Source organism: Barbatula barbatula, assembly GCF_947034865.1.
Source record: "Barbatula barbatula genome assembly, chromosome: 24".
Lineage (NCBI taxonomy): Eukaryota > Metazoa > Chordata > Actinopteri > Cypriniformes > Nemacheilidae > Barbatula > Barbatula barbatula.
The window spans coordinates 9,007,338-9,034,687 of NC_136787.1; the positions used below are offsets into that span (position 1 = coordinate 9,007,338).

Below are 27,350 nucleotides of genomic sequence, written 5' to 3' on the forward strand. Positions count from 1 at the left end.
CTTCATTGCAATGGGCAGATCGTACACATTACCATTTGTAAGGATACAGTCGAAAATACAGGAAAAATGTGACCCAGTCTGTAAAATCCAGGCTAAAGTAACATAATCTAATTATGAGATAAAGAGCATCAACGTTTGATTTTGAGCATTTTTTTTCACTATGTAGAGTGAATCCACTTGAGGTATCATTTTATGTTGCTTATTGTTGTTTTAAAGATTAAAGATTTCATTCGAACAATTGTTTAAAGTTTGGTCTCCCTGTTTTTGCTTGCATTCTCTCTTAAGGATTCGAAGCGTCCCACTTCATGGTTTAGTAATTTCATCATTACCTCAACACAATACATAATTCACACAATTTTAGTTTTTTCTTTCTGTCTCAGACTAATGCACAGTTTGGGGCATCAAATCTGCACTAAGATTTAGCAGCTACCTAGTAAAGCGAAGCAGAAGTTGACAAGCGTTGAGTTTCCTGTGTGTGAAAACAAGCTAAATTTCATCCCTCTGAAAGGGAGGATTCTCATTTTTATGAATAGAAAAGGCAAGCTCCCGGTTCTCCTCAATTTATCAAACAATTTCTCAGATCTTGATAGTGTAACATGTTTTCAAAGCTGTTTTCCTTTTGGTTTTCATGTTTAAGCAATCCTTGCTGCTCTTGAGGATAATTCAGATAATCATTGTTCTCGATGCAAATTTCGAATTTGTATTCAGGGTCATTTGTTTGCTCATGCTCACGTGAGCTGGTTAAATGTCATCGTCAAAACTCTTAATGTCTTAACAATAATAGCACACAATGTGCTGCCATAAGTCGATTTCTGACTCAGATTTAGATTGCATCTTAATTGAAAGCAAGCTGCCAAATGACTGCTGCTTCGCCAACTTTAAAACTTTTCTTCTGCTTTAAATAAACGGTTCAGCCGGAAAATGACAATTCAGCACTCGTATACTCACCCGCGTTTCATTCCAAACCAGCATGTCTGACTTTCTTCAACTCTCATTAACATGTCAAGGAGAGCTGGGGTGTCAGTTTTTTTGTGAAAAATGTACTGAATGTCGTCTATGTCTCTCACAAAAGCTATCATCTTGAAATATAATGAACATAAAGTCCGTAAAGTTGCGAAAAACGCTCCTGAAAGTTTTATAGCTGCAGTCCTCATTTGCTTTATTTATAAAAAGCAGATTTAAACAACATAACATAACATAACACACAACACAAAACAACACACAAAACATGTTAGCATTAGAGCCCTGCACAGGCCTCAAATTTAGGCCCTCACCAGCCCTGGCCTTAAACGCTCAGGCCCCGGCCCTTGTCCGACGGCTTGTCAGAATTCTCAGCCCGAGTCCGACTGAAGCCCTTGTTTTTACCTCCCCATTACATAGCCAATGGCAAATTATTAATTTTCTTTATTTAGTTAATTTAGAATTTTTTTGGAGCATTTTCTGTTTGTTGCTCAGAACCTTACTGAACCTGGGTTCTGTCCTGAGATTCATGACAGTCTATAAGCCGTTTACTGTGTTAAGGTATTCCTGGTTGATGCTAGCATGTATTATCCCCAAACGTTTTTCTGCAAGGGCCACATAATTCCCTGTCTTTTATGGGGGGCCGGGTCGGTTTGTAACAGAAAATTAGATGGGCCGGAGGTACTACCTGAATTATTATGGAGATTTAATTATGATTTGAAATGTATTTGTTATGCCTCCTGATGGTAGAATAGTTTATTTTGTTATGCACCGTACAGACAAATGATTACTTTTCAAGAGATATAGTATATTTAAAAAGCATTTTATTACAATCATAATTTTCATAGTGAGTGCTACTTGAATTAAAAACATTTACTTATGCATATTAATTAACCTTTCTCTTTCCCAACCGCTTGGCCTCGTCTCTGTGAAATTTTATGCTGGTAGGTGAATTTAACAAATAATTAGGGTATGTTAGTAACTTAGCAAATTTGAGTCCGAAAGCCAATATTTATTATAAAATATAGACATGATTTTAGTGAAACTGTATATATATATTTTTTTAAATGTCTCGTAGAGTGTTCACACCAAACGTGGTTAATGGCGCAATGAACAAAAGAAAAGAAGAAATCAATGTAATTTGGAAGCCTTATGAGGATTCTTCTGTATTTCATGTATTTAGCAGTAAAAACTGTCAAGTGTTTGAGAACTTGATTTAACTTCTGTATATTTCCTACCTGTTAGACAGCACACTTATTATAATGGGTTTCATTAGTAGAAAATACAATTATATTTAATAAAGACATCAGTTGCAATATTAAAACGATGCTGCTAAAGAAATGGGTTTCTTCAACATTAATGTGGAGATAAAATGTGAAATCAAAAGTGTATTTAAAAACATGATGTGTGATTAGTTTTTATTTTTTAATCGATTGACATCACTAAAATAAACATGTGAAACGAAATAAATTGTGTATGTTTAATTTCACTATAAGTGTGCGATTCATAGAAGTTTATCACACAAAAAGGTTGTGAATAATCGCGTTAAGAAAATCATCTATTTAAACACATTTAATGATTTGTACACCAGGTAAACTCCCTTTTAGAAGCTTTAAGAAGTTTGGGAGCTTATGAGTAAACGATGACAGAATTGTTGAGTGAACGGTTCCTTTAATATTCATTCATGACTGTTTGGCTTCACTTCAGATTGCATGTTGCTAAACTAATGCGTACCTTGCATTATTAACAAATCGGATCCCTCTTCAATTGACATTTTGGGCAATACAAATGTGAACCATCTACTGTTTGATGCTAATCTTCTTATCTCTTGTTTGTTACCTGCAGAATAAATACACGTGTCCGAGACCATTACCAGGAGCTTGGATTGGAGATATGCCCACCACACACTAACAAAAATGTTTTGTTCACCACAAAGTAATCCACAGGCGGACTTTTGTGCCTACCTGCATCATACCGATCACATCAACCTTTGTTCCCGTCATGCCACTCATATTGTTATTGCTTCGAGATTGTTCCGGATATCCCTGAATCATCACAAATTGGACATTTGAGAAAAAGAACAGCTGCGGCGAATCCTCAGATGCATATTTATACAATTCTCTTTGGATGGCCCACTTTGATCTCTAATTCACCTGGACAGACTTGACCATACAGGTGGGTGTGTAGTTCATCGGGGTGTCGATAAAGCCTCCAGGTGGACCGAATGGAACAGGGTCACAGCACTCAAATAAAAAGAAATGAAATGTATCCAGCCTTTTATGAAATACCCAGCGCCAGATCAACTAAACTTTTGACACTGTATGTGGGATCTTTACATAAACTCTAAAACCACAGTCTTTTATCATACACCTCTGGAATTTAAAGCCCAAACTTTGTTATTTAATGGAAATCCACTCAAAATTTGTTTATCAGAATATCTCATAATAAAAATGACTTTGAGGGTGAAACTCGTATGCTTGCTATCTAATATTGGATTCGTTTTGGTGGTCCGCTGGATTTACTCTGTACAGTTTTGTTTTATTTAGAGCCCTTTATAACAGTGATGGACTTTGTAATGACTAATGTCATTATATTGGTCAGTGTGTAAACATGTTAATGTTTGTAAGAAAATGTGTGTACACGTGTCAAGATTTAAAATAAGGATAACACATTTTGAAAGCAAGTGTGGAGTGTGAAATTTCTTACCATGTTGAAATGCTGTATTTTTTTAATCCTAGGTTAATAAGCAGCTATAAGTTAGCACTAACGCTAAATTTCCCTGTGTCTGAAATCGCCCACTATCATGCTATATAGACTGTTTCATCTGACACACACGCCTGGCCCTAAGTTAACTTCTGGTCTGTGTTTGGTTTGAATATATTCGATATTTAACATTTAATTTAGATATATATTAATTTATATTAATATTTAATTGTATATTAATTCTATTACTCAACAGTTATTGATTCTGGTAGACCTCAGCAAAGAAGTTACGTTTCGGCCACATAACATTCCTCATCATTAAATTACGCTTGTTTACCAACAACTACGTACATTATTTTTGCGCAGTTGTTAATACGTCATATACTCGTCACATCGCAATGAAAACATGGCAGTATGTCCAACGTGTAGTCATACAACACCTACTACAGTATATAACATACCGTTTTGATGGTTGATATCTAAATCACAGTATGCAATTTCAGACGCAGTAAACTTAAACTATGTTTATTATCTGTTCGGTCGACCAAAGGGGTTGGGTCGTATATATTTCATTGCAGTATTAGGAATGATTTCATTATTATCTATTCATTTATTTTTTACAAAGCTGTTTGATGACACAGTGGTACAGAAATGACACACCTTACCTGTCAAATGTGTGTTAAGGATGAGAGTGCCTGTTTGTGTGTATTCAGTTTTTTCATCAGCTGATTGAATAGATGACCTGTTCAGTCTTTTATTCAGGGTCCAGCAGAATTTACATTTAAAAGTACAGCTGTTCTGTAAAATATCTTTGCTGCCCACTTTTAATTGATTAATTTCATTTTGTAACACATTATATAAATTGTACGCCACCAATTTCTGTTTTCTAATGAGAACCTTGTCAAAATCAATGGTGAGAAATACACATTTGTCAAAGGGAAATGAGCATCGATTGACTCATTTTTTATGAATATGTGATTAATATATGCTCACATTTTACTCAACAATATCGATTTTCCAGCGAGAAGAAATGAAATTACTGTGAAAACACGAGTGGGCTGGACGACATTGAACTCGCAGAACACGTAATGCAGCTGGTTTATACACGCTGCAGGGTTACACTTGAAAGATTAAGTTCACCCCAAAGAAATTTCTGCTCAAACTTTTATTTTTTTTATTTCTTCCGCGGAACACAAAAAATATATTTTGAAGAATGTTCATAGAGTAGAAGTGAATGGGACGGCAGTGCTGTTCAGTTTCAAACATTCTTCAAAATATCTTTTGCGTTCTGTGGAAGGTTTGAAATGACAAGAGGGTTATTGAATTATGACAGAATTTTCATTTTTGGTTGAACGATCACTTTAAGTGTCTTGTGTTCCAGTGTAATTGTAGATTTATTTAAGTATTGAGCATTAATAATTAACTACAAGTACTGCATGTAATGAAGATCCATAAAGGCGGGAACCGGCGAACATTAAACAAACTTTAATCAAAATAAACAAACAATAAAGGACCAGCAGCCACCTCACAGTTGACTGCCGGCCTCAAGAACATAAACACAAACTTAACAAATGTCCGGGCCCGGTCCTCTCCGTCTGCCACTCGTCCTCTTAAACTCCCGATCTCCTCCGTAAGATATGCGGGACCGGAGCGGGCACAGCTGATTCCAACTATCACTCACGCCACCGGTCCGCCTCACGGCTCTCGTCCCGCCTTCCTCACCACACTGTACTAACCAGGATAAAGTGTTACCATAGAAATGACAATGAAACAACTTTTGAGCTGTAATAAAGTTACAAAACGAAATAAGGTTCATAAACATTTTGTAGCATTTCTATTTGGGTTATAGTGTTAGTGAGTCCCAATAAATCTTTGGCACTTGTTCAGGAAACTTGTGTGTTTACAGGGCTGTTTACACGAACAGATATCTGTAGTGACAAAGTGACCCGAAGCCCATTTATTTTCGACGAATGCTGATCCAACAACACAAAGTTGGGAAAGTTTAATATTCAAATTTGAGAATTAAAAAGTCAGTATCTGCAAGAAAGCCACACGTTTCCTAAGGCATCATATTCAGGAAGTGCTGCGGCAGAAATTCATACGACCCACATCAACCCCTTGACCTCCATTTGAGCTAAAATCATTGTCAGTGTGAGTAGAAAAAAGCCAGAAAGAAAAAGTCTGGGCTACTTCTCCTGCGTCTGTACGCTTACAATCTTTCTTTAAGTGTGGCCTCTTTGTGATGCTGTCAGATTAATACAAGTCCAGTAAACCTGAAGGTCTGTCCGATCCACGCCAGCTCCGGTCACGGCCGGAGAAAGAAAGCATTTCTAGTTCAAATCTCATCCCAGCGTGACATAATTAGTCATTTCTCGAGAGGGGGTTAACGTGAAGAGCATGCCCCGTGTAAAGTCCTCCAGGAACGCGTCAAGCTGTCTTACACGACGTCCAGATGGCAAATCAGCTCTGATGTTTTCCTGCTCCGTTCTAGCTCCCCCATCGTCTCTCTCGTCCCACCGAGGCGACAGCTAAACAGACTCAGCACTGTGTTCGACCTAACTATGCCCATGAATTATTCACCAGCTCCTTCCCTTCACGTTCGGCAAGAAGCCCTGACATTTAGCCCAGTCAACGGTGTCTTACTGGACGAGGCCTGCGTTCAGAAGACCTGACCGCATCTAGATATTGGCTGTTATGTGCTCCATTAACCTCAATCATGACATCCCGAGAGTACAGCGCTCAAATACAAAAGACCAACGAAATCGGATTTGCAAAACAGACCGGATGGATTCAAGGGCATTATGTGTTAAATGTCAAACAGAAACTTGGACTAATGAATGTACTTCATTCAATTTGTGCATTAGAAGGATTTATTTTTCTTCATAGGTGACCCGGTAAGCTGTTGTGGGCCTTCAGTCTAAAGCATTTTCTTTCCATTAAACACTTTGCCTAGATGATCGACTCTTAGTACAGTATGTGCATAGGATATTCAATGATGCTAAAAAATGATTAGAAAAATTTATCTTGTAAAATATGTATTTTATTTACAGCCACAGAATCGATTAAGAGACAATTGCGAAATATAAAAACAGTTTTTCTGAATTGACTATTTATAGTGTTTAGGTAAAATTTGAGTTTTTTGTTTTATTTTGTGAACTGCTAACAATACAAATATTGTTTCAGTCACACTTCAGTAAAGGGGGCAATTCTCGCTATTAACAAACCATTCATTACAACATTTTCCTCAATACAATTGCTTATTAATAGTTTGTAAGGTAGTTGTATAGGATTAGGGATGTAGAATATGGTCATGCAGAATATGTGCTTCATAAGTACTAATAAACAGCCAATATGCCAATAATAGGCATGTTAATAACAACTAGTTAATAGTGAGAATCGCCCCCCATACTGAAGTGTTACCATTGTTTCTATTTGCTTTGAATTGAAGAAGATGAAAACTGCAGAAACAGGTAAATAAAAACATTTTATTTAAAAAAACTTTATTTGTTCAGACCTCAAATACTGGAAGGAAAAACAAGTTCATTTTCACTTTTAAGCAACAGTAGTATTTGAACATTTGAAAATATTGTTTTGTGTCATAATGTTTTCATGTGTTTTGTCATGCTGTCAGTCTTTCACATTGCTGTTGGAGGACTTTGTCACCCCTGAAGTTTCATTTTGTTGAAATTTTACATCAATGAACTATCCTGAACAATGCATTTGAACAATTGTGTCGCTTATGTTTCTGTTTTATTTCTTCTGAGCAATCTTAGGAGAAACATCTGATACTGAGAATTAGTTTTCTCTGCCAAAAAATACAACTGCGACCTCCATCAAATCCCCTGAGCTGAGAAAGAGAAAGATCTGAGCAACAACATTTTTCTCTGGTTAGGATGTTTATTGATTTTAGCCGTATGGTTGGAAATAATTGCAGCATTTTTTTTAATCCTACATTTGTTTTTATACTTATTAAGTAAAATGTTACGGTCACATGGGATCAACGTGTACAAGAAGTTTTAGGAGTTGTGAATAATGTATTCCATACACACAGAACAGGCCTGTTTCAAAAATACTCCTTCAAACGGCGTTTTTAGGCTATCAGTGATTATTAAAAGTGCGATTGCATCACGGATGATTGACACACAATTTACAGATTGATGTGGGCGTCAAGGGACTGCTCGGAGATTAGGTCTCATGAAAAAATCTCATGGCAAAGACATCTCTGTTCCACTTTTGATCTCCGGTGTGGGTTTACATCCTCTAGGGACCATGGGATTGATGCAACACCCAAGCAGAACATCTCTTTTAGGCACACATCTTGAGGCTAATTAAAAGTTTAGAGATGACACCGAGTGCTCAGATTCAAGGAGTACAAGGTCTGGATGGAAAAGAGCAAGAACTTGTTAATGGATAAGAAAGCAGTGGTCTGTTTTATCATGTAAATGAGGTTCCCATTGTAAATAGAAATCCAAAAGAAGAAGTCGCGAAAAGAAAAACAGTTCAAACGTTCGCTTTAGTCTGACTCTCGCTGGGACAATATGACATATCTGTGCACTTGTTAAACATTTAATAGAAAGTTAAAACCTTAATGAAATACAGCTGAGTGCAACTTGTAAGGGAATGTCTTGTTTTATTTGAATAGTCTCTTTGAATAAAATAGTGATGAAATATTGGCTGCCAGGATTTGTTTCTACCTTAATGTTGATATATGACTGTATTATACTGTCTTTGGTAGGGGGACTGCGTGGACAAAATGTTTCCATGGGAGACAAATCCTTTTAACCTTTTAGAATGATGGTTCAAATAGTGGTTAAAATGATCCGAGACTTCAGTGCTTGAGAGGAATCATTATATGAACTATTTCTCAGACGAGAATAAACTTCCCAGAGGGAAAATTTAGTTCTCAGATGTGGCTCTTTCACGTTGCTTATATAGAGGGTTTCAAAGTGACAACATCAACAAACGTTACTGAGAATACTGCAGTTAACTTCAGGTACATATTCACAAACAATAGAATGCCTGTAGATTATTTCTGATAACAATCAAATGAAACGGGGAAGAACCGTTACTTGGATAAACTCGTCTCTCCAATGGTTTCTTTAAATGCAACCAAACTACAGGACCCATTCAACAAATTGTTTATTACATAAAATGAACATACAATAATAAATTAAATTAAATTTTAAATGTTAGATTATTATTAGACACTAGCCAAACACAAACCGGAAGTTAACTGCGGTCCAGGCGCATGTGTCCGATGAAAGGTCTATAGATTTGATGAAGTATTCATTTTTGGGTGAAGTATTTTATTCTATGTCTATTTTTAATTTAAAACTTCATTGCGGAGGTCTAATGGAAAAAACACTTGCCCCTCTCGTTCTTTCTCTCAACAGGTATTGTTCTGGCTTTTGTGGAAACCAGTAACTTGGTATCATCCCTTAGGACATATTGCTTTATTGCTCCCTGAGCTCTCTGTAAGTTGATTGGGATAAAAGCGGCTGCTGAATGTAAATGTAAGTTTCGGCCACATAACCTTTGTTTATGTTGTGTCCGCTCATTTCTCATTCTATTTTTGAAGAAACATGTAAGACTAAGGTAAAATTCTGTCATCATTTACTCACCAAGATATTTTGAAGAATGCTTGTAACCAAACAGATTTTGACCCCATTTGACTACCATAGTAGGAAAAAATACAACGGTAGTCAAAAGTGCCCCAGAACTGTTTGCTGTTCTACATTCTTCCAAATATCTTCTTTTGTGCTTAGCAGAACAAAAAAATGATCAAGTAATTGTTCCTACGATGGTTATGAATGGGGTCCAATGTAATGGGGGTCCGAGTTTGGTTATAAGCATTCCTCCAAATATCTTTCTCTGTGTTCATCAGAACAAATCAATTTATACAGATTCGGAACAACTCGAAGGTGAGTAAATAATGACAGAATTTCATTTTTGGGTGAACTATCCCTTTAACTTTGGCCCAGCGCCTGCGTCTGATGAAACCAGAACAAGCTATATTTGTAAACCAGATTTGCAAGCAGTTTTTATGGAAAACGAATAAAAGCCATCTGTCATACTGAATTAAAAAGGTAACGTGTACAAAATCGACATTATGAATCTTTCCACTCTGGCAAAAGTCAGACATTTCTGAAATGTGACGTAATATTTTATGAAGCCTACGGAAATATTCATTTGAATGATTTATATTTAAGTTGAATGTCAAAGCCTGTTCCATCAAAAAAACTCAAATCAGACAGAACGGTATGTGATTTTGCTCGATTTCCAAACGGAAAGGCATTTAAATACAGACGATTTCAACACTCCAGGCCTAAGTTATTTTCAATATTACAGATTCACAGTGTGATGCCACACATCTTATCGCAAGAGAAGGACGCTGTTGACTTTCCCGTCCATTCTAGCTCTCTAATAGTATGCATATTACCCTCAGGTGTGCGGCCTTCCATCTTGGCACGATTGTGAAGTCGGAGCGTTGCTCTGAATCAGATAACTCATACCGCAAACTGACGCAGGCAATCTGCCAATGCTTGGGACAAGTTGTTACATTATGCAATCTTTAAGCGGTGGATTCCAACCGTTTCCTGTGAGAGCCATTGAACGGTGCGTGAGACTCCCAAAATAATAGCCAATCCCCACTGTGGAGCTGCTCTAAATGAAGAAGTGTGGCTATCCGACAGGACGCGGAGGTAATCTAGCAAATGGAATGAAAAATCAGACTCACAATAGCGAGAGACTCATCTTCCCCGTGGCTTCTGGCCAGAGTCCGTAAGACGTGCTGTGCTGGCTACAGTATGACATCTCGACTTGAGCTTGAAAATCGGACACATACAAAAATATGTTGGTCAGGGTTTTGATCTTGATGGGGGTCAAACGAGAGGAAAAAGAAAAGCCGATGCCCCATGAGATCAACGTAATGAAGTCAAATATGACCGGGGGCGAACAAGTCCGATCCCCTGCTGTCTACAGAACACTAGAGAAGTCAAACAGCCCCTTGAAGAGCATGCAAGCTTGACGGGAGGTTTCTCCATCATTCGTGTTATCAAGCACCAGCGATTAAATCACTTTCACAGGGACGCGAGCTCGGTACGAATGGCTCATTCATCTCACCCTTCCAGAGCCGTGGAGTCCGTGCTGCATGTGGGCGGCCACACGCGTGCATCCGCAAGTGCGTGTGATACAGTTCAGTGTGGATGGCTACAGTATATTACAGTCGGATTGACATGCCAACTGCAGACGAGTCGTGCAAAACTAAGGGCCTTGATGAAACAGGACATGCTTTGGAAAAGTTTTTATACCTCATAGAAATTGTAATTCCACATAAAAGTGTGGTATTAAATGTATCAGTATCATTTTTTTTCGGCCTTTTGTCAGCAGTAGTTTATTTGTGGTTTTATTAATACTTTAAATTATCTTCAATTTTTACATTTTTTAGTTTCCTGTTACCTTTTAGCTATGTTTTTAATTTTCTTTTGTAATTTTCATATTTTGTTATTTTTAGTTCAGTTTAGGCAAGTCACAAAACACACCAGAACAATAACAATAACCGTGATATCTCAAATCACGATGACCGATACCGTGGTTTCAATGCACATCACGGTAAGGCACCCGAAAATTTGGTGAAAAATTTTAAAAGCCTTTTTTTATTTATGGCTTAGGCATTAAAAACAAGCAACAAGTGACCAAACACCGACATGTTGTGGCTAATAAGCCTTTAACAACAAAAAGATCAATTTGACCGATAGCATTATTTATTATTTATTTTAAAGTCTACAGATATCGCAATAATTTTTTAAACCAATAACTATTTAGACCAAGATGGCGGAGCATGAACATCGCTTATATAGTGTATTTCTTGCTCATCTCGGGTCTGTTCGTCCAGAACAGTTGTGCATTTACATCGTACACCCGGCAGGAGCTTTTGGATATCAGTTTATGCATTTCCGGCTGTATTTATTCAAACTGAATATCCTGCACTTGCTAACTGCACTTCGGCTAAGACCTAAACTACATTTCGTTACACTGTACTTGTATATGTGTAATGACAATAGAGTTGAATCTAAAAAAAATCTAATCTAATAATGTTGTGAATTATGAAACATCTGTGAATAATGTAATACTCTGACAGCACTAGTTTAGTTTTTACTAATTTCGGTTATTGTTAGTGCCATAATTTAAACTAAAAAACTATTTTTTAGGCCTGTTTTTGAGTTGATTTAAATGATCAGAAATGTGTAAATATTTTTTATGATAACAACCCTGCAAGGTCGATTTCCAGGGAACACACACACAGACTAAGTTAAAGTGATAGTTTACCCCAAAATAAAAATGATGTCATCATTTGTCAACATAATGTCAATGCACCCATTGACTTGGCTTTTGTCTCCAGAAGAGAATGGGTGCCAGGCCAGCACTGTTTGGTTACCAACAAGAAGAGGAGTAAATGATGACAGAATTTACATTTTTAACAATTTTAAGAAGATACACTAAACTATTTAAAAGCTTGAGTATAAAATAACATAATCTGTGTTGTCTCATCCCATGTTTGCATCAAATAGACATTATAGGTTATTTTTGACCCAACGGTTGGGTTTGTCCATATTTGGCCCAACCATGGGTTGATAATCCAGCAGTTTTTAAAATGTATACTTTATAAGCGTACTGTATGGATTATAAGCAACAGCCAAGTGTGGTTTGCTCACAAAAAATAACAAGTGCAATTGCATGCTTGAAACAGGAAAAATAGGTTAACTTTAATCATGCAAGAAAAAATCTAGTCAAGCTCACTAATTGACTAGTCTCTTGATGGTTAACTAGTGCACCAACGTGGCCAACGCCTATATCAAATCCAGTCTCTCTTTGTTTTTCTGCCTGCCTCACTCCTCAACGAGAGAGCCATTACACAACCTGAGCATGTTTAAAGAAACCATGACAAAGTTGAGCATCCGAACGCATTTATTCTTCTAAAGCACCGGAAACAATTGAGATGTACCACAGGCTTGACAAACAGAGAGGCACTTACTGTGCATGACAATAACGTTGACAGCTCTCAGTGTGTCTGCGTCAATTCTCTGCTTTGATATTTTATACTCCCCTAACACACATCACCTAATAATAATACGGCAGTTTCAAAAGCAGCTTTAAAGATTAAATATAGAAATGTAATGTTTCACATTCATAATCTTAATCTTACATACAATCATCTTATAATACTTTGATATTATATAGTAGACCTATAAAACTAAATTAATAACACAACCTAACGTGGCTAAGGTGTATGAATTTGTAAGATTTTTTTCTTACGCTTTAGTACGGTTTGCTTTCATCCTAGTGACGTTAGGTTTATGGGAGGGGCTTCGCTATTGTTTTTTTTCTAATAATCATTTAGAAATAAATGTGTGATTCACCTAGTACTGTTTGATACATATTTGCCACCTCGTTAAATTGGTATTTTCAGTGAGATCAGGTTGGTATGTATTTGGCTTCAGTGACGCAAAAAGAGAATTTTCTCATCAGCTTATTTGAATAAAATTGTCTATATTTATATTTTTGTAAAACACTTGAAAGGATATAGAAAACAACAACAACAACTATTCCCTATGACTGGCGTTCTGTATGTTATGAGTCCTCTGAACACAACCGAATAAATTCAGTTTTTGGATGTCAATTACATCAGAAGTCATTGGTCGCCGGGTGTCTGGTGCCCAAACCTCACCGACGTCAAACCACATTTGATCTAATAGCTGCACGTTTTCAGTTTAGCGACTTACATTTCAGTCTGTTCACATAAACAATTTTAATATAGCACAGAGCTCATTTAAACTTCATATGACTCTTATGTCTCCTTTATTTTCTATGGTAGAAATAACGTAAGGCTTTGAAACAACATGGATGCAGAGAATTTAATGACAGAATATATTTTCTTTGAATTAAACCACAATCAATGTTCCCCAACCATCCCGATTTAAGATGAGCTCTAAATTACAACGTCTTCCGAGACACAAATTAGTGGCATTTCCAAAAAAAGAAGCAAATCCCATCAAATCCATTCGAGTCCCAGTTGGGGCCTGGCCAGGAGGTAAGCAGTCACCAGTGTAGCTGCAGTCATAACCACAGCCAGGATGCGGCACGAGGTAGACGACCTGCATTCGGAATTCTTTTTCAGGTCACGGGATATCTGAGAAGCCTGCACTGCCAGTAGTTCTTGCTGAGACAGAGAGGATGGGCTAATCTGAGCCAGGACCTCTACGGATGCCCGCTGACCAGACTGAATCGCCCCGCTGAGGTAGCCACACCACTGGGTCGCTGTTTCCGTGCCTGCCCAATGAATCCTATCAACAGAGGTAAGGACAGTTGAAAATGAGCTCTTACACTGTGTCTACACCGGACGAGACAGGCGGGATGCGACATGACAAACTGCTTGTTCTTAATGGATTTGTTTCATTGCTCCGCAACGCATCAAATGTGGACAAAATTTGAAATTATAATGCGTTTCTAAAGTATTTTGACGTGTCTCGTCGCGCCCGGTGTAGACACGGTGTTATGCTGCGTTTACACCAAACGCAAATCTAGCAGTAAATGTAAAGACGCAAATAGACGCATTTGTAATGCACAATATTAGTGTTTATATTATAAAGCATATTTTAAAAACTTATAAAAATATAAAATGGATGTTTATTTGCAAACAGTTAGGTTTTATGCTTAAATTATGCCTTTAAAATAGCGACATCTGCTGACGGACATAATGCTTCATTGTCACAGGAACATAATGAGGAAAGTGCATTCCAAACGTCTGCATAATGTTAAGTAAATGCCCTGTTCACTCCTAAATCTAAACTCCTAGGGCTCTGCCATTCAAAGGGAGTAGGGCATAGGAATGATGACTTCATTTAAAATTTTGCCCGTGACAGTTCATGACATTTCGGCACGAATACGCGTACCGTTACACCTGTAGTTCCTAATACCTGTATGCACATCAAAATAAATAAAACAACGTAGTTGGATGTAACCTTTGTGCTGTCAGTTATGATTTTGACTAAAATGTAATTTCTTAAGCTTAAAGGCCTGGGTTGTGGGTTGTGACCCAGGAAACAAAGCTATGATCCATTTAATGTAACTTGTAACAGAAACATAAAGAGTTGAAGAGACAATTCACCTAAAACCTTTTATTCACCCTCATGTCATTCTAAACCAGTATGACTTTCTTTCTTACACAGAACACAAAAGAAGATTTTTTGAAGAACGTTGGTAACCGAACAACACTGGCACCCAATGAGACACAAAACCAGTTTTCTGAAAATATATTTTGTGTTTTGAATGACATAAGGGTGAATCAAATGACGACAACAATTTTATTTTTGGGTTACCTATCTCTTTAAGATAGCAAAAAAAGGAGGAAAAAAGTGTTCGACGTTAAAAGTTGTTGACGTCAAAGCTTGTGAAACTAATAAAACTAAATATTTGATCATGTCATGTTTAAAAACCTTTTGTTTACGATTGTAAACGAAAAAATGTTGGTGCTGTGTCGGGTGTCGATGGTGAATTTCAAATCTGGATCGCAAAGCGGAGAAGCACTGCTTTAATCCCAGCAGGACTTCATGCAGGATTCTTTCTTCTGCATGTATAAAAATTGTATAAACAGTCCTCCAGAAGATGATTTTCCCTGTCTGTTTATAATCTACCTACAAGAGCTCCCTGATTGGTTTCCTGAAGACAATAATTTCATTTTTTGTAGTTTGGCATTTCACAACAAATTCTTTATGCATGACGGTGTCCCATCCACCGCACTGTTTACTCTTTATGCATTATGGATGCTTGGACTTGTGCATGAAACCCCTCAGGGATCTCTTTTACCCACAGTGCTCTTCACCTATGCTCTTTGTCTGTGTGAAGACATGAAAGGGTGGATTCTGTTCCAGAGTCTATGGCGAGCAAGAGTTGTACTTCTAACTCTGCATATGTGGATCAAAAGCAGTCAGGTAGAAAATCTCTTACAGCCTGGTGCTTTGCTAAAGCTCGAACCGGTCTCTCCCGAGACTTCTCAAGCAAGACGCTTCCTTTAGAACCTTGTGCTGAGGACCAGACATCATTTCCTAATTCAATGCTTTAATTATTAACATCTACTTAAAAATCTCGTAAATATTCAGAGGACGAATGGATTCATGCTTTAAATGATGACGTATCCAGTTTAGCATCCGTACATTTCCAATTGGGTCAAGGACAGATTACAGGCGTCCTTAAGGACACAGCGCCCCGCCCGCACAGGTATCAGACAAAATAAGAAGTCCGTACATGCCCCGACCACGTTTATATGATGAGCTCATTCACTTCTCTATGGATTTAATTCTATTATGGAAATTTCCCCCTCGACTGCATCCGGCGTGCGCTCGCTCTCTTCGTTCTCCTTGGGCGAGCATTTGTTCAGCCCTGTCAATCGCAAAACGGGCCAATTTCAAATAGGCTTGAGACGTTTTTCCCCCAAGAGCGTCGTCCTTCTGACATTAAGTCATGCGGTTTGGAAGCGCTTGTGCTTCTGGGTTAAAGGAGCATTTATACACTCACTTTTACCCTGTGTATCGGCAGGTCGGTGGTAGAAGGGGCTGAATTCTCAGCTTGTGTCATTCAAACTGTGTCGAGAAACACTAAAACACATGGCAAAAACGTAGCTGAGATCAGATGGCTAATTTTAGTTTATTCCTTTGCATTCCGACGATCTCGTTCGTACATTTTAGTACGGTTTGCTTTCGCGCCTGTGACCTTCGGTTTAGGGGCGGGCTTCAGTTTTGCTTTTTTCTAGTAATCGTACATTTTTTATGTTTCACACGACATACAAATTCATATAAAATATCTGTTAGATCAGGTTCAAAATGTGAAGAATCTTTTACGCAACCTGTTTCCAAAAATTAAGCATTATAATGACCAGTATGTAAAATTCTAAAATAACACCAAATACATTATACATAGCAACACATTTATTGACCTGCAGTTAAGTGAAAAAAGGTCTGCGTGAAGATTCTTAAAACATTTCAAATAATAACAGCGTTCGTGTTTGGAAAGACAAAAGAGTATTTGGGTTCTGGATGTCTCCTTAATCTAACGAACATCTCAGAGATCATCACTTGAATGTGGTGTCCGAAAGAAGAAACATTGAAAGTGTGTAGTGTTGAGAACATTCCAGAAGCGTGATTGGGACACGCTTGACTAAATAATGACAAGTTGCATTTTTGGTGAACTCCTTTAAGAAGAGCTGGTGTGAAATGGAGCACTTAGGATTTAAAACAGGCTTTGGTGAACATGAAGGGACACTGCGAGCTCGGTGAAATTGGTTTACCTGCCGAAGGGCTTTCGAAGACTGGGGTGGTAATACGTTAGCATCCCGGGGGCCATCACATTCACAGGACATCCTCCACTGTATTCCTCCTTGGCCCAGTCCTGAACACATCACAATGCACGAAAACAAGCATTACCATTTTGCATCGGTCAGTGTCAGTGTAACCTCCAATTTCTTGCTAATAAATAATCTGAAAAACATTTGCTAATTGGGACTGTGACGTAGCCTGTGCTTTATTTTCCTGAAGAGGTGAATTTAATATGCAGCTGCCTTTTGTGATGACACTGACAAAACTTTTGGATGTCTGGCAAACAACATTTGGCAGACAGTTGGATTGTTTGTCTTAAATGAACCAAACAACATCAAGTGGGTTTTTATTTATGCATCTTCACATCATCCTTAACGTCCTGCTTATTGACTATCTAACTTTTTTAAGGTCACTTCTGAAGTTTGTGAGAATTCTGTGTGGTTCCCTCTAGTTTTTACCTATATTCATAATTAGATTAAGTATGAAGTACATAAAATATGTTATTAAAGACATGCATAGGCTACCCATGTTACAATATTATTGGAATGCCTTACCTTCATGACATCATTCTAACAGTATGATTCTTTTGATTCTTATTACTTAGCAAGTTTGATATAAATTATCTCATTATTTATTTATAATCTACACAAGGTTTTTGTTTGCTTTGGTATTGCAAGCTGCAGTGCATTATTTAGCATGCTGACATCATGCTGTTCCTTAAAAGAGGTATGCATGTCAAGTAGTATTTAAGTATTTAAAAAACTACAGTTACTGTACTCTAAGTATACTAACAATAATGTTCTAGTAGTAAATTGTAAGTGCACTATTTCAATACTACAGTATGGAGTACACAAGTAGTATACAACTACGTCTTTGGTTTATACCGGAATTGTACTAGAAGTGAACGTAGAGGTTTGCTGATAGTATACTAGTTAGTATACTATCAGCATAGTATACTATACTAGTTAGTACTAGATAGTATACTTGTAGCTGATAAAGCACATTTTATTAGTTTATGGAAGTACACTTTGAAGTGTAAGTAAGTAGGAGTTTTTAATACTAGAGTACATCTACTAAAGTAGAGATATATCGGCCAATAATCCGTATCGGTCAATAAAAGCTATTTTTCACACTGTCTGCTGTCGATTTTTATCCTGTCAATCAAAAGAGGACAGAAAATGCATTTAATCTGTGCTCTGCATATAGAAAATGTTAAGAAATATCACCAGTTTGATTTCAATATTTCAATATTAATAGTCGCTATTTGAATTAATTACATTCAGAAAGTTAAAAAATATCTTGAATCTTTTGAATTGGTATCGGCAGATGTTATTCTGACTATTTCTATAAATATATATACTTAAAATATACAGTGCTGGAAATGGCTGAGAATCACTAGGTGGATTCTAGTTGGAAACAAATTGAATATTTTTAAACCAAAGTGTTTTTGCTTGTTTTAAACAATAACTTACTTAATTCTTTCATAAAGCAAGACTAAATATCTGAGGGCATTTTTCTTGTCAAGTACTGTAAAGGTGTGTAATGAATAGTAAGTAAATGGGTGAAATATATAAACGTTGGTTTGGTGAAACATTTCCACTGTTTCTAAGAGACAGTGTGTACATATTCTGAATTATATAATGGAGGTTAAACAGTTAACAATGAACTGCTGTACACCGAACGAACTCAACGCCATCTGGAGTGTTCAATTCAAGATGCTTCAGTAAGCAGAGGCCACACTCACGTCCATGTCGAAGGAAAAAATGAACACATCTGCTTTGTTGCAGGCTTTGCACACCTCACCCTTGAGCATGGCACGTGAGACGTTTATCCGCTCTGTGGGTAATTCTGCAGATAAAAAGATTGCGTGCTTCCTTTCACTGCTGCTGATCACCTCAAAAGAAGACTTGCCATCAGCAGAAACGCCTCACATTCTCGCTTTCTCCCTCTTCAGTCCGAAAACTGCCCAAGGCTATTCACCCTTTTCACTTTGTGCTAAAGTGCTCCTTTGCACACCACGGCAAAACATTTTACAAAACTGTCAAAGGCAAACCAATCCACTCGTTTGTCAATCTCAATTACGCCTTGTGAACATCTTTTTCCCTCCTCGGACGGAATACATTCACATTTCCTTTGTGAAATGGTGCATTTAGACGATTTCCATTTCAGTTAGCGCCTTTGGTGACAGTCACCCTTTGACTGGCCGGAGCTGTGTGGCTTTGAGGGAAGTGTGGAATAGGTGATGAACTCTGGGGGTTCTTAATAGGTTTCCTGCGACTGGACAATGTGTTTTCCTTTCACATGCTGACTCATTCTGCTGTGATTTATTCTTCAAGTGGGATTTCTTTGAAGCAGCTGAGAGCTTTGACATTTGTGTCGATTGAAGATTGTGAAATGTTGTCATTTGTACGTGTGGTTGGAAGTACACACCATATATTATTGTTGAAATTGAGTTAATACGAGCTCAGGTTAATAGTGTATGAGGCGATTGAGTTTCTTTAGGGTTGTCAAGTACAACACCAGCGCCACTACACCGATATCATGCTAGTCAAGGTACAGTTTAAGGCCATTTTAAGGAATACTTTACCCAAACATGAAAATCTGTCAACATTTATTCACCCTCTTGTCATTTCAAACCTGTATGACTTTCTTCTGCAGGACACAAAAGAAGATATTTTGAAGAAAGTTGGTAAGCTAAAATCAACAAAACCTCCAAGAGTCAAAAGTCAATGGGGACCAACAGTTTTTGGTTACCAATATTCTTTAAAATATCTTATTTTGTGTTCTGCAGAAGAAAGAAAGTCATACAGGTTTTACATGACAAGTGGTGAGTAAATGCTGATAGAAATTTCATTTTTGGGTGAACAATCCCTTTAAGGCTTGAGTCCCAGACTAAAAAGCATGTTTAAGCTGTCCTTGTCATGATCGCGGGTGGTGAGACACGGACAGAGGACCCAGGTGCAGACAGCGGGTACGGGGTTAACAGATATTTAATAAATAAACACAAAACAAAGACCCACGTGGGGGTAACATAACAAGGACACAGGAACGTGGAATAACTAAACTAAACTTGACAAGACAGGGAGAAAACTTGAATAAAATACAAAATAACTAGATTGGACTAAACTAACAAGACACAAGGACTCACCACACAAACCACAATGAACCAGCACAAGACAGAAGACACAAGGGCATTAAATAAGGGAATAATCAAGATGGGTACAGATGCGGGCATGAACTAATCAACAAGCAATAAACAAGGAAACGAGAGGATGGGAACAGAGACGAGACCCGAGAGAGTATATGGCAAAGCAAATAAACCATAATCGCCTCTCTCCACACAAAACATGAGACTCTGTCATGATCCTGCCACTAGACCAAGAGAAACATAACATGATGCGGCAGAATCATGACAGTCCTATAGGTGCACTTTGTAAGACTAAGGTGGATCTGTTGACAGATATTCAATTTAATATACACAGCTACGTATGTCTTCAGAGGTGTATAAAGACTTTACTTAATGAAGCGTTATGTTTTTGTTACCTTAGAATGAGCTATTTCTATCTTCATACACCGAGGGTACCCTCACATGGAATTCTCCATGTTGTTTCTACAGTAGCCCTAAATGGACAAACTGCTCTACAGTGCGCATTTCGTAAATATGTTTGTGGTGAGGAAGGCAGGACGAGAGCCGTGATGCGGGACTGGTGCGCGCACAGCTGATTCCAACTATCACTCACGCCACCGGCCCCGCCTTACGACTCTCGACCCGCCTTCCTCACCACAACGTTATCCTTCGGCAAAGAAGCAAAAAACGTGAAGACATCTTAGTCCTGTGTCAGCCTCTGTAGTGCTTTAAAGTCATCATGAAACGGAAGTTGCGATTAACTTCTTTTCCATTTCGTGACGTGTATCAGAGTGAAACGGCTTCTGAAATGAGATCAAAATGTAGGGTGGGGCTTTATTTTGCCTTTCCCTTTGGTTTGTCATTCTCCTTCACAACTCCTTCCTGGTGGAACATTCTTCCCAATGCAGTCCGGTCAACCACATCTCTCACAACCTTCAAAAAACTAATTAAAACAAACCTATTCTGTGAATACTTGACAGACAAATGAAGGAAAAAAAACGTACACTAACCCTCTTCTCTCAACGGGTAGTGGTCTAGCTTTTGTTAAAACCAGTAACTTTGTATTAGCACCTATTGTACTATTGCTCTTGTATGACATATCGCTTATTGCTCCCTGAACTCTTTGTAAGTCGCTTTGGATAAAAAAATTTTTAAATGAAGACAAACCTCCACAGACCCAAAAGTGTCCTAAAGAATTATCCATGAAAAAAGGATTAGTCCATTTCCGACAACACAAAATAGCACAACACTTTTTCCAGCAGTTGTCCCTGAACACCGCTCACGCCAAAACTAAAAGCAAAAAATATATATATTTTTTAAGTTTGAGTTACCATGCATCCGTTACGACCTAAACTAGCATCTTCCCACTTCAACAGATTCGACCACCACTGGTGTCACTGTATACTGTGCACTTCTGCATCTCAAACTTCTACGTGATGATGATGACTGTACATTCCATGACTTCAATGCACCTTTTGGCTGAATTCACTTCATACCTTCTCCTGGTAGTGAATGTAGGTGGACGCCTCAGGGCCGAGATACTTCACCAGACTGGAAATGACAGCAGCTCTTCTCTCCTTCATCTGAAATGAGCAAAGATGTGTTTGTTTATAAGCTGTCGGTTAAAATAGAATGAGGAAAACTTTACAATAAGCTTGTACTTTTTAACATTAATAAATGCATTATTTAACATGAACAGTATAGTATTTTTTAGTTTTTATTACCCTTATCTCATTCAAAACCTACCTATAGCCCGGTCTCCATCCAAAGTTGTGAATTTAACTTATGCGCAAATTTGGAACATCGCAACATTTTGCAGCAGCTTCTATCCAACTAGTCAACCATCACTTCATAGTAAACAGGCACAACATATCAGTAAGAATAGTAAGAGAAGACACTGAATATAATAATTTTCACAATAATTACTTGCGGAAGCAGACGAAACTTAACAAATGCGGTGCTTTTGTGGATGCCTGCTGTTCGGGGAAACGCGTTTTTCCATTCCAATGTGTTACTCTTTCATTCTTTTTCTATGTAAACATGTGTTTGACAGACGTGCATGATGGTTGCGCATCTCACATCTTTTGCAGCTCTTCGCACATGACCGCCACGTTTTTAAGACACCGTATCAAGTTTTTCATGCAGAGCTGCTAATCAATGTCAGTTCCAAAGCAGTTGACCAATCAGAAGACTTTTGGACTTTTTGGAGGATTTTATTCCTCAAATGCGTTTCCATCTGCCATTATTTGCATGAACCCCTTTTCTTAAAAAAGAAAAAACACCTAAAGCGAGCATACATTTTTTTATTATTTTGAAATTTGCCGTTTCCATGACGTGATGGAAACCCAGCTTATGACTCTTTCTTCTGTGCAACCCAGAAGAAGATATTTTGATAAATGTGTCCTAGGTGTGTAGTTTGTGTCCATACAAGTCAATGGGGTAAATTTTGTCTGATTACCTACATTTTTCAAAAGACCTTCTTTTGTGTTCGGCAGAAGAAAACAAGTCATACAGGTTTGGAATGACACGAGGGCGAGTTATTGTAAATTATACATAAATTGATTGACAGGTCTACTGTAGATCATTCCCCTCACACCCTTCGATCACCATTAAAATATAACCGTGCTTTCCAGAAAAGGTTGAGGACCAGTTCTCTTTCCTCCATAAATCAATATAACTCACTGCCTTTTCAGTATAAGATCTTTATAAGTTATGAGTGCAGAGGGTCTTGGCCGTACATCCCTGCTGTTACTATGCCAACAAATGACAGATGTTAGGGGTACACATAAAAATTCTGTATCTTGTGCATTATACCACTTGAACTCAGTGTCCCGGGCCATAATTCAATACAAAATGATGGCTTTACACCAAATACAGAGGCCAGAAAATGATGAGTTTTATAGATGCACACATGAAGAGTTGAAGTGATAGTCACTGTCTCTAACGGCTGTCAATTAAAACAAAGCACATGTGCTTGTTATAAAGCACCTTTTCCATCTAATTCCTGTGACGTTAATGCGCAGACTACGTTATTAGGCCGGTTTCACATTTGCACTTTTGATGCGCACCGGGGTTCAATTGTCGTCAGAGTTGGATGATCTGAATGCTGTCTTCCGAACGCGGGTGCGCACCAGCGAACTGTGACCGAGCTTAAAAAGGGAGGTCTGGGGTGCAATATTGTTCGCTGTGATATGAACGCAATCGTACTACATCGCTATTAATGACGTATTTTCGTAAAAAAAATCAACAAAATGTTTGCTGGTTTGTGCTTCATTCATTTTTATGACGAGCATGCCTGATGCGCTCCAAGCAGAGAACCGTATATCTCATTTCTGTTTGCCTTCAGCGTTCTTAAGTGCATTTGCAGTACATTCGTAAGACAGACGAAAGTGCCGTTATGTTCTTAAACATAAATGTATAAAAATGAAGCGAGCAAGGTTATGCATTTTGCCGCCATGTCCTGCGTCATTGTTACAAGCGATGGTAAACAGTTGCTGGATTGATGACGCAAACGATCCGCGGTTCCGACCTAAATTAAATGAGGGGGGAGAAATCCAACTAAAGGTGAAACCACACTTAATTCAACCTTTGTATAAACATCCAGACCTGATGACTATTGCTGTGTTTTAGAAGACGAAACCAAGCTGTCCATGTCTATTTATTCGTACTAAAATGCACGATAAACAAAAGTTCTTTTTAAAATGCAAAGATGCAATAAACCAGCCTTTCTCAACGATGAGCTGGTTAGGGGTTTCATGGATTTTAGCTTTAGAAAGGCTTTTTCTTCCTCAGACACAGGATGTGTGGGCATCTTTGATTGAGCGATGGGTGACAGATAAATCAATATTTTGTCACATTAACAGTCAGTGGAAGAGCCTTTGAAGGCTTGAAGCAGCAAGTGTTTGTTTTCAGAGATAAAGCGATCGGTTAAACGCTACCACTTTAACACTTGACATTTCAGTAAATATGAAATACTTTGTTTGCTTATTGGAAAGGGCTTTATTTGCCAACTAAATGCATTTATTATTGCACCAATACAAACACACAGAGTATTAGTTCAAAACCAACTTGTGTGTTTTTAAGATGGTCCAGGCTGGTTTATGCCAGTTTGGTTAGATTCATGCCATAGTTTACAAAGTCCCCTCCACTGATGACCATTAACAAACGAATATATTTTGTTATTAAGTTTTTAATATTATCATAATTTTATTATTGTACATGTTTTTCCAAGCACAGATTATTTTAGAGAGCTCACGGAAAGTGTCAAACTACTTATTTTACCCTGTCTACCTCCTTTTGATGTCAAGATAATTGTTAGTGAAGGTCATGGGATAATGTTTCCGTCAGCCATTATTATATATTTTTCGTGCTGCACATAACATTTACTGCTCAAGGTTATTGGCTCAAAACAATTCTGTGGTTTCATTTGCAAAGATGGCGGATTTAAAACTGTGTACTTGTGCCAGCTGAGCAACTGTTGTCCACTTTCAAGTTCACTTGAATTAGAAAATAGTATGCTTCTTTTAAACGTGACAAAACAAGTATTTTCAATTTACTCACCCTCCAGGCATCCTGACTGAATATGGTTTTCTTCTTGAAGAATCTTTATCATAGCTTAGACCACGCAAATAATAATGCAAACGCATACAACAAGCGAAGACGACAAGAGTATGTACAAGCGGCACACTGGTTCCACATTGATACTCAAAACTGCTCCGTTACACATATTAGTACATCAACAACATCATATCTTAGTTCTGACAAACAGCAAAACCAATGTTACTCTCATATTGAAACTTAGCATAGACCTAACACTGGAGCATATTAAACTTCCGCCTCCATAATATCTTGCTCCCTCTTTCCATTTCTCACCCCATCATACAGCTCACTGTATGCTATTATAATAGTATGTTTCTTTCTATCTATCACACACACACACATACACACACACATTCTATGTCTCTCACCTCTCTTCCACACCAGTCACGGGCTTGTACGCCAGCGATGAACCCCACCAGTGCAGGATTGCCTCTGGGGCTGGTGGCATCAAATGTGACGCTCAAAGGGCAATCCTCAGAGGGACGGGTCACGATCTCCCCAGAGAATCCCTTGTTCCTCCAAAATGCCTGACAAGTCAAAACAAACAAGAAATGAACTGTCTCAAAAATCCCACATTAATGACATTATTCATTTAAAGGAACAGCCCATCAAAACAAAAACAACGTGGTCATGATTTAAACAGTATACCCTCGTGTCGTTCCAACCTAGTATTATTTTCCACAAAGAATCCTTAACAATCATTTTTTTTATATTTATGTTAAAATAGTCTCCAGTCACCATTCACTTCATTGCATTGAAAGCAGCCTAAACATTCTGGCAAACATATACCTTTGCAACTGATGATTTTTATACAGGTTTGGAACTATATGAGGATGAGTAAACTATTACAGAATTTCACTTTTAAGCTTATTTGTGCATATCATATTAGAAAAAAATTGCCGGTTAATATGTGAATAATTCACAATGTGAATTTCATATTTGACTTTTTCCCTACAGCAACCGACTGCTTTGCATACTTACAAGGCTGCCATATGCAACACACACATAAAAAGCATAAACAAATGTGTTATGCATAATCTATGAACATATGCAATTACATCCAATAAAGCATGACTACAATATATATTTGCATCCACCCAGGCAGGGTCATTATCTAAATGTATGGAATGTAGAAAAAGGCGGTTAAAGCTTCATAAAAAGCATTTCATAGTTTGATTATACGCACAATCCTTTCATAATTCAATTAAAGTAGCATTGCAGTCACTTCGGAGCTAAGACTGAAAATTTAATTAAAATGTGCACTGAAATAGAATGCGGTACACTGAACATAGAAGTCTTCATGTCTTTGCACATCTTAACTTTATTATAGTACTGCACTTTTCTGTATTGAGACAGTGGGTTAAGCCGGCTGTGGGTAAACGGATGGGTTCCGCGTGTCACTCACAGTGGGATACGTGATGATAAACTTCAGCATGTGGCCGACGGGTGCGCACTGGGCGAGACGCTGGCGCTCGGCTGGCAGGGGAGGCTCGTAGTGGATTTGGGCTGCAAGAGGATCAAATTAGGTTAAATTAGACAGGGGTAAAGTCGGGGTAAAAAGTTAATTTAAATAATAAAAGTAGGTTTAAATACTTTTTGTATATTACACTACCATTAGTTGCAAACAGTTTCATTGAGTATCTCAAAGGGATAGTTCCCCCTAATAACAATTCTGCCTTAATGTATTTACATTGTTCATGTGGTTCATGTGGGCCATAATCATCATTATTGGTCACCCTCTATGTTTGTCATTGGGCTTTTCAAATATCTAACCAATAAAAAGTATTAAAAAGTGCTTGTCAACTTTGACTACACAGTGTTTAATGGCTTAAAAAGTGCAGTGCTTTTTCTATTTCATGAAAAACAGTCAATTTAAACCCCCAAGGTTTCTGAAGGACAGCGGAGACGTTACTTTTTTGCATAGAGGATTCTGGAATACAGTATGTAGGAGAGATTAAAATTAATTTAATGAAGAGGTTAAAGGGTAAAAGGTGGGGCAGAGGGGGGATTATGGGATAGAATATCTCGTAGGTCTGTGATCCTCCTATGGTATTGATCCAGGTAGCAATACCTTCTAATCAAGCAGCACTCTGGGAAATTGGATCCAATGCTCCAGTGACTGGCTCTCCATGAAATTGCCAATCTATAAAGAATCCCTGCGATTTAACACTACTACTATGTCTTTTCTAAAACGCCATAATTAAGAGAGCCATTTTGCCAGTGTTAGTGTGGGGTATCCAATAACTTTATCTGTGGCCCTCGGGGCTGTCTCTACATTTGCCTGAGACAAATACTGCCAGAAGGGGCCCTGACCTGATTTTGTGATGAGACGACCATTTGGTTGGCAACAAGCCAACGTTTGAAATACAGTACTTATGAGAGATGCAAACACCTGCATATATTGCCTTGAAAGTCTTATTGTATTGTATTGTAAATGTTATGACAATGTCACATTTTCATTTAATCATAATTTCTAGATGTATTTTGGCCATTCCAGTCCAGTGTCTGTTGAATTTCAACAGAACGGCAATGTGAAAGACTGAAAGCATGACAAGACACATGAAAAGTGTCATTAAAATCAAGGTTATCAC

At 37.9% G+C, this 27,350-nt stretch overlaps 2 protein-coding genes across 3 annotated transcripts in view; one reads left to right on the forward strand and one right to left on the reverse strand.

Annotated features, from left to right (window-relative positions):
• lrrtm4l1 (leucine rich repeat transmembrane neuronal 4 like 1) overlaps positions 1-3,641 on the forward strand; it is an 80,541-nt gene extending 76,900 nt beyond the window's left edge. Inside the window, exon 4 of the mRNA XM_079449457.1 lies at positions 2,806-3,641. Within this exon, the coding sequence (XP_079305583.1) occupies positions 2,806-2,871 (66 nt within the window). The 3' untranslated portion in view covers positions 2,872-3,641. The remainder of the gene's footprint in view (positions 1-2,805) is intronic.
• Positions 3,642-12,614: 8,973 nt separating this feature from the next.
• Positions 12,615-27,350, reverse strand: part of LOC306890003 (putative flavin-containing monoamine oxidase A) — a 34,340-nt gene continuing 19,604 nt past the window's right edge. Inside the window, exons 8-12 of one of the 2 annotated variants that reach the window (XM_079449450.1) lie at positions 26,165-26,265; positions 25,128-25,286; positions 21,657-21,743; positions 17,006-17,106; positions 12,615-14,006 (exon numbers count right to left, since the gene is read on the reverse strand). In XM_079449450.1, the coding sequence (XP_079305576.1) occupies positions 13,715-14,006; positions 17,006-17,106; positions 21,657-21,743; positions 25,128-25,286; positions 26,165-26,265 (740 nt within the window). In that variant the 3' untranslated portion in view covers positions 12,615-13,714. The remainder of the gene's footprint in view (positions 14,007-17,005; positions 17,107-21,656; positions 21,744-25,127; positions 25,287-26,164; positions 26,266-27,350) is intronic. The other variant, XM_079449451.1, reaches the window with a different exon arrangement.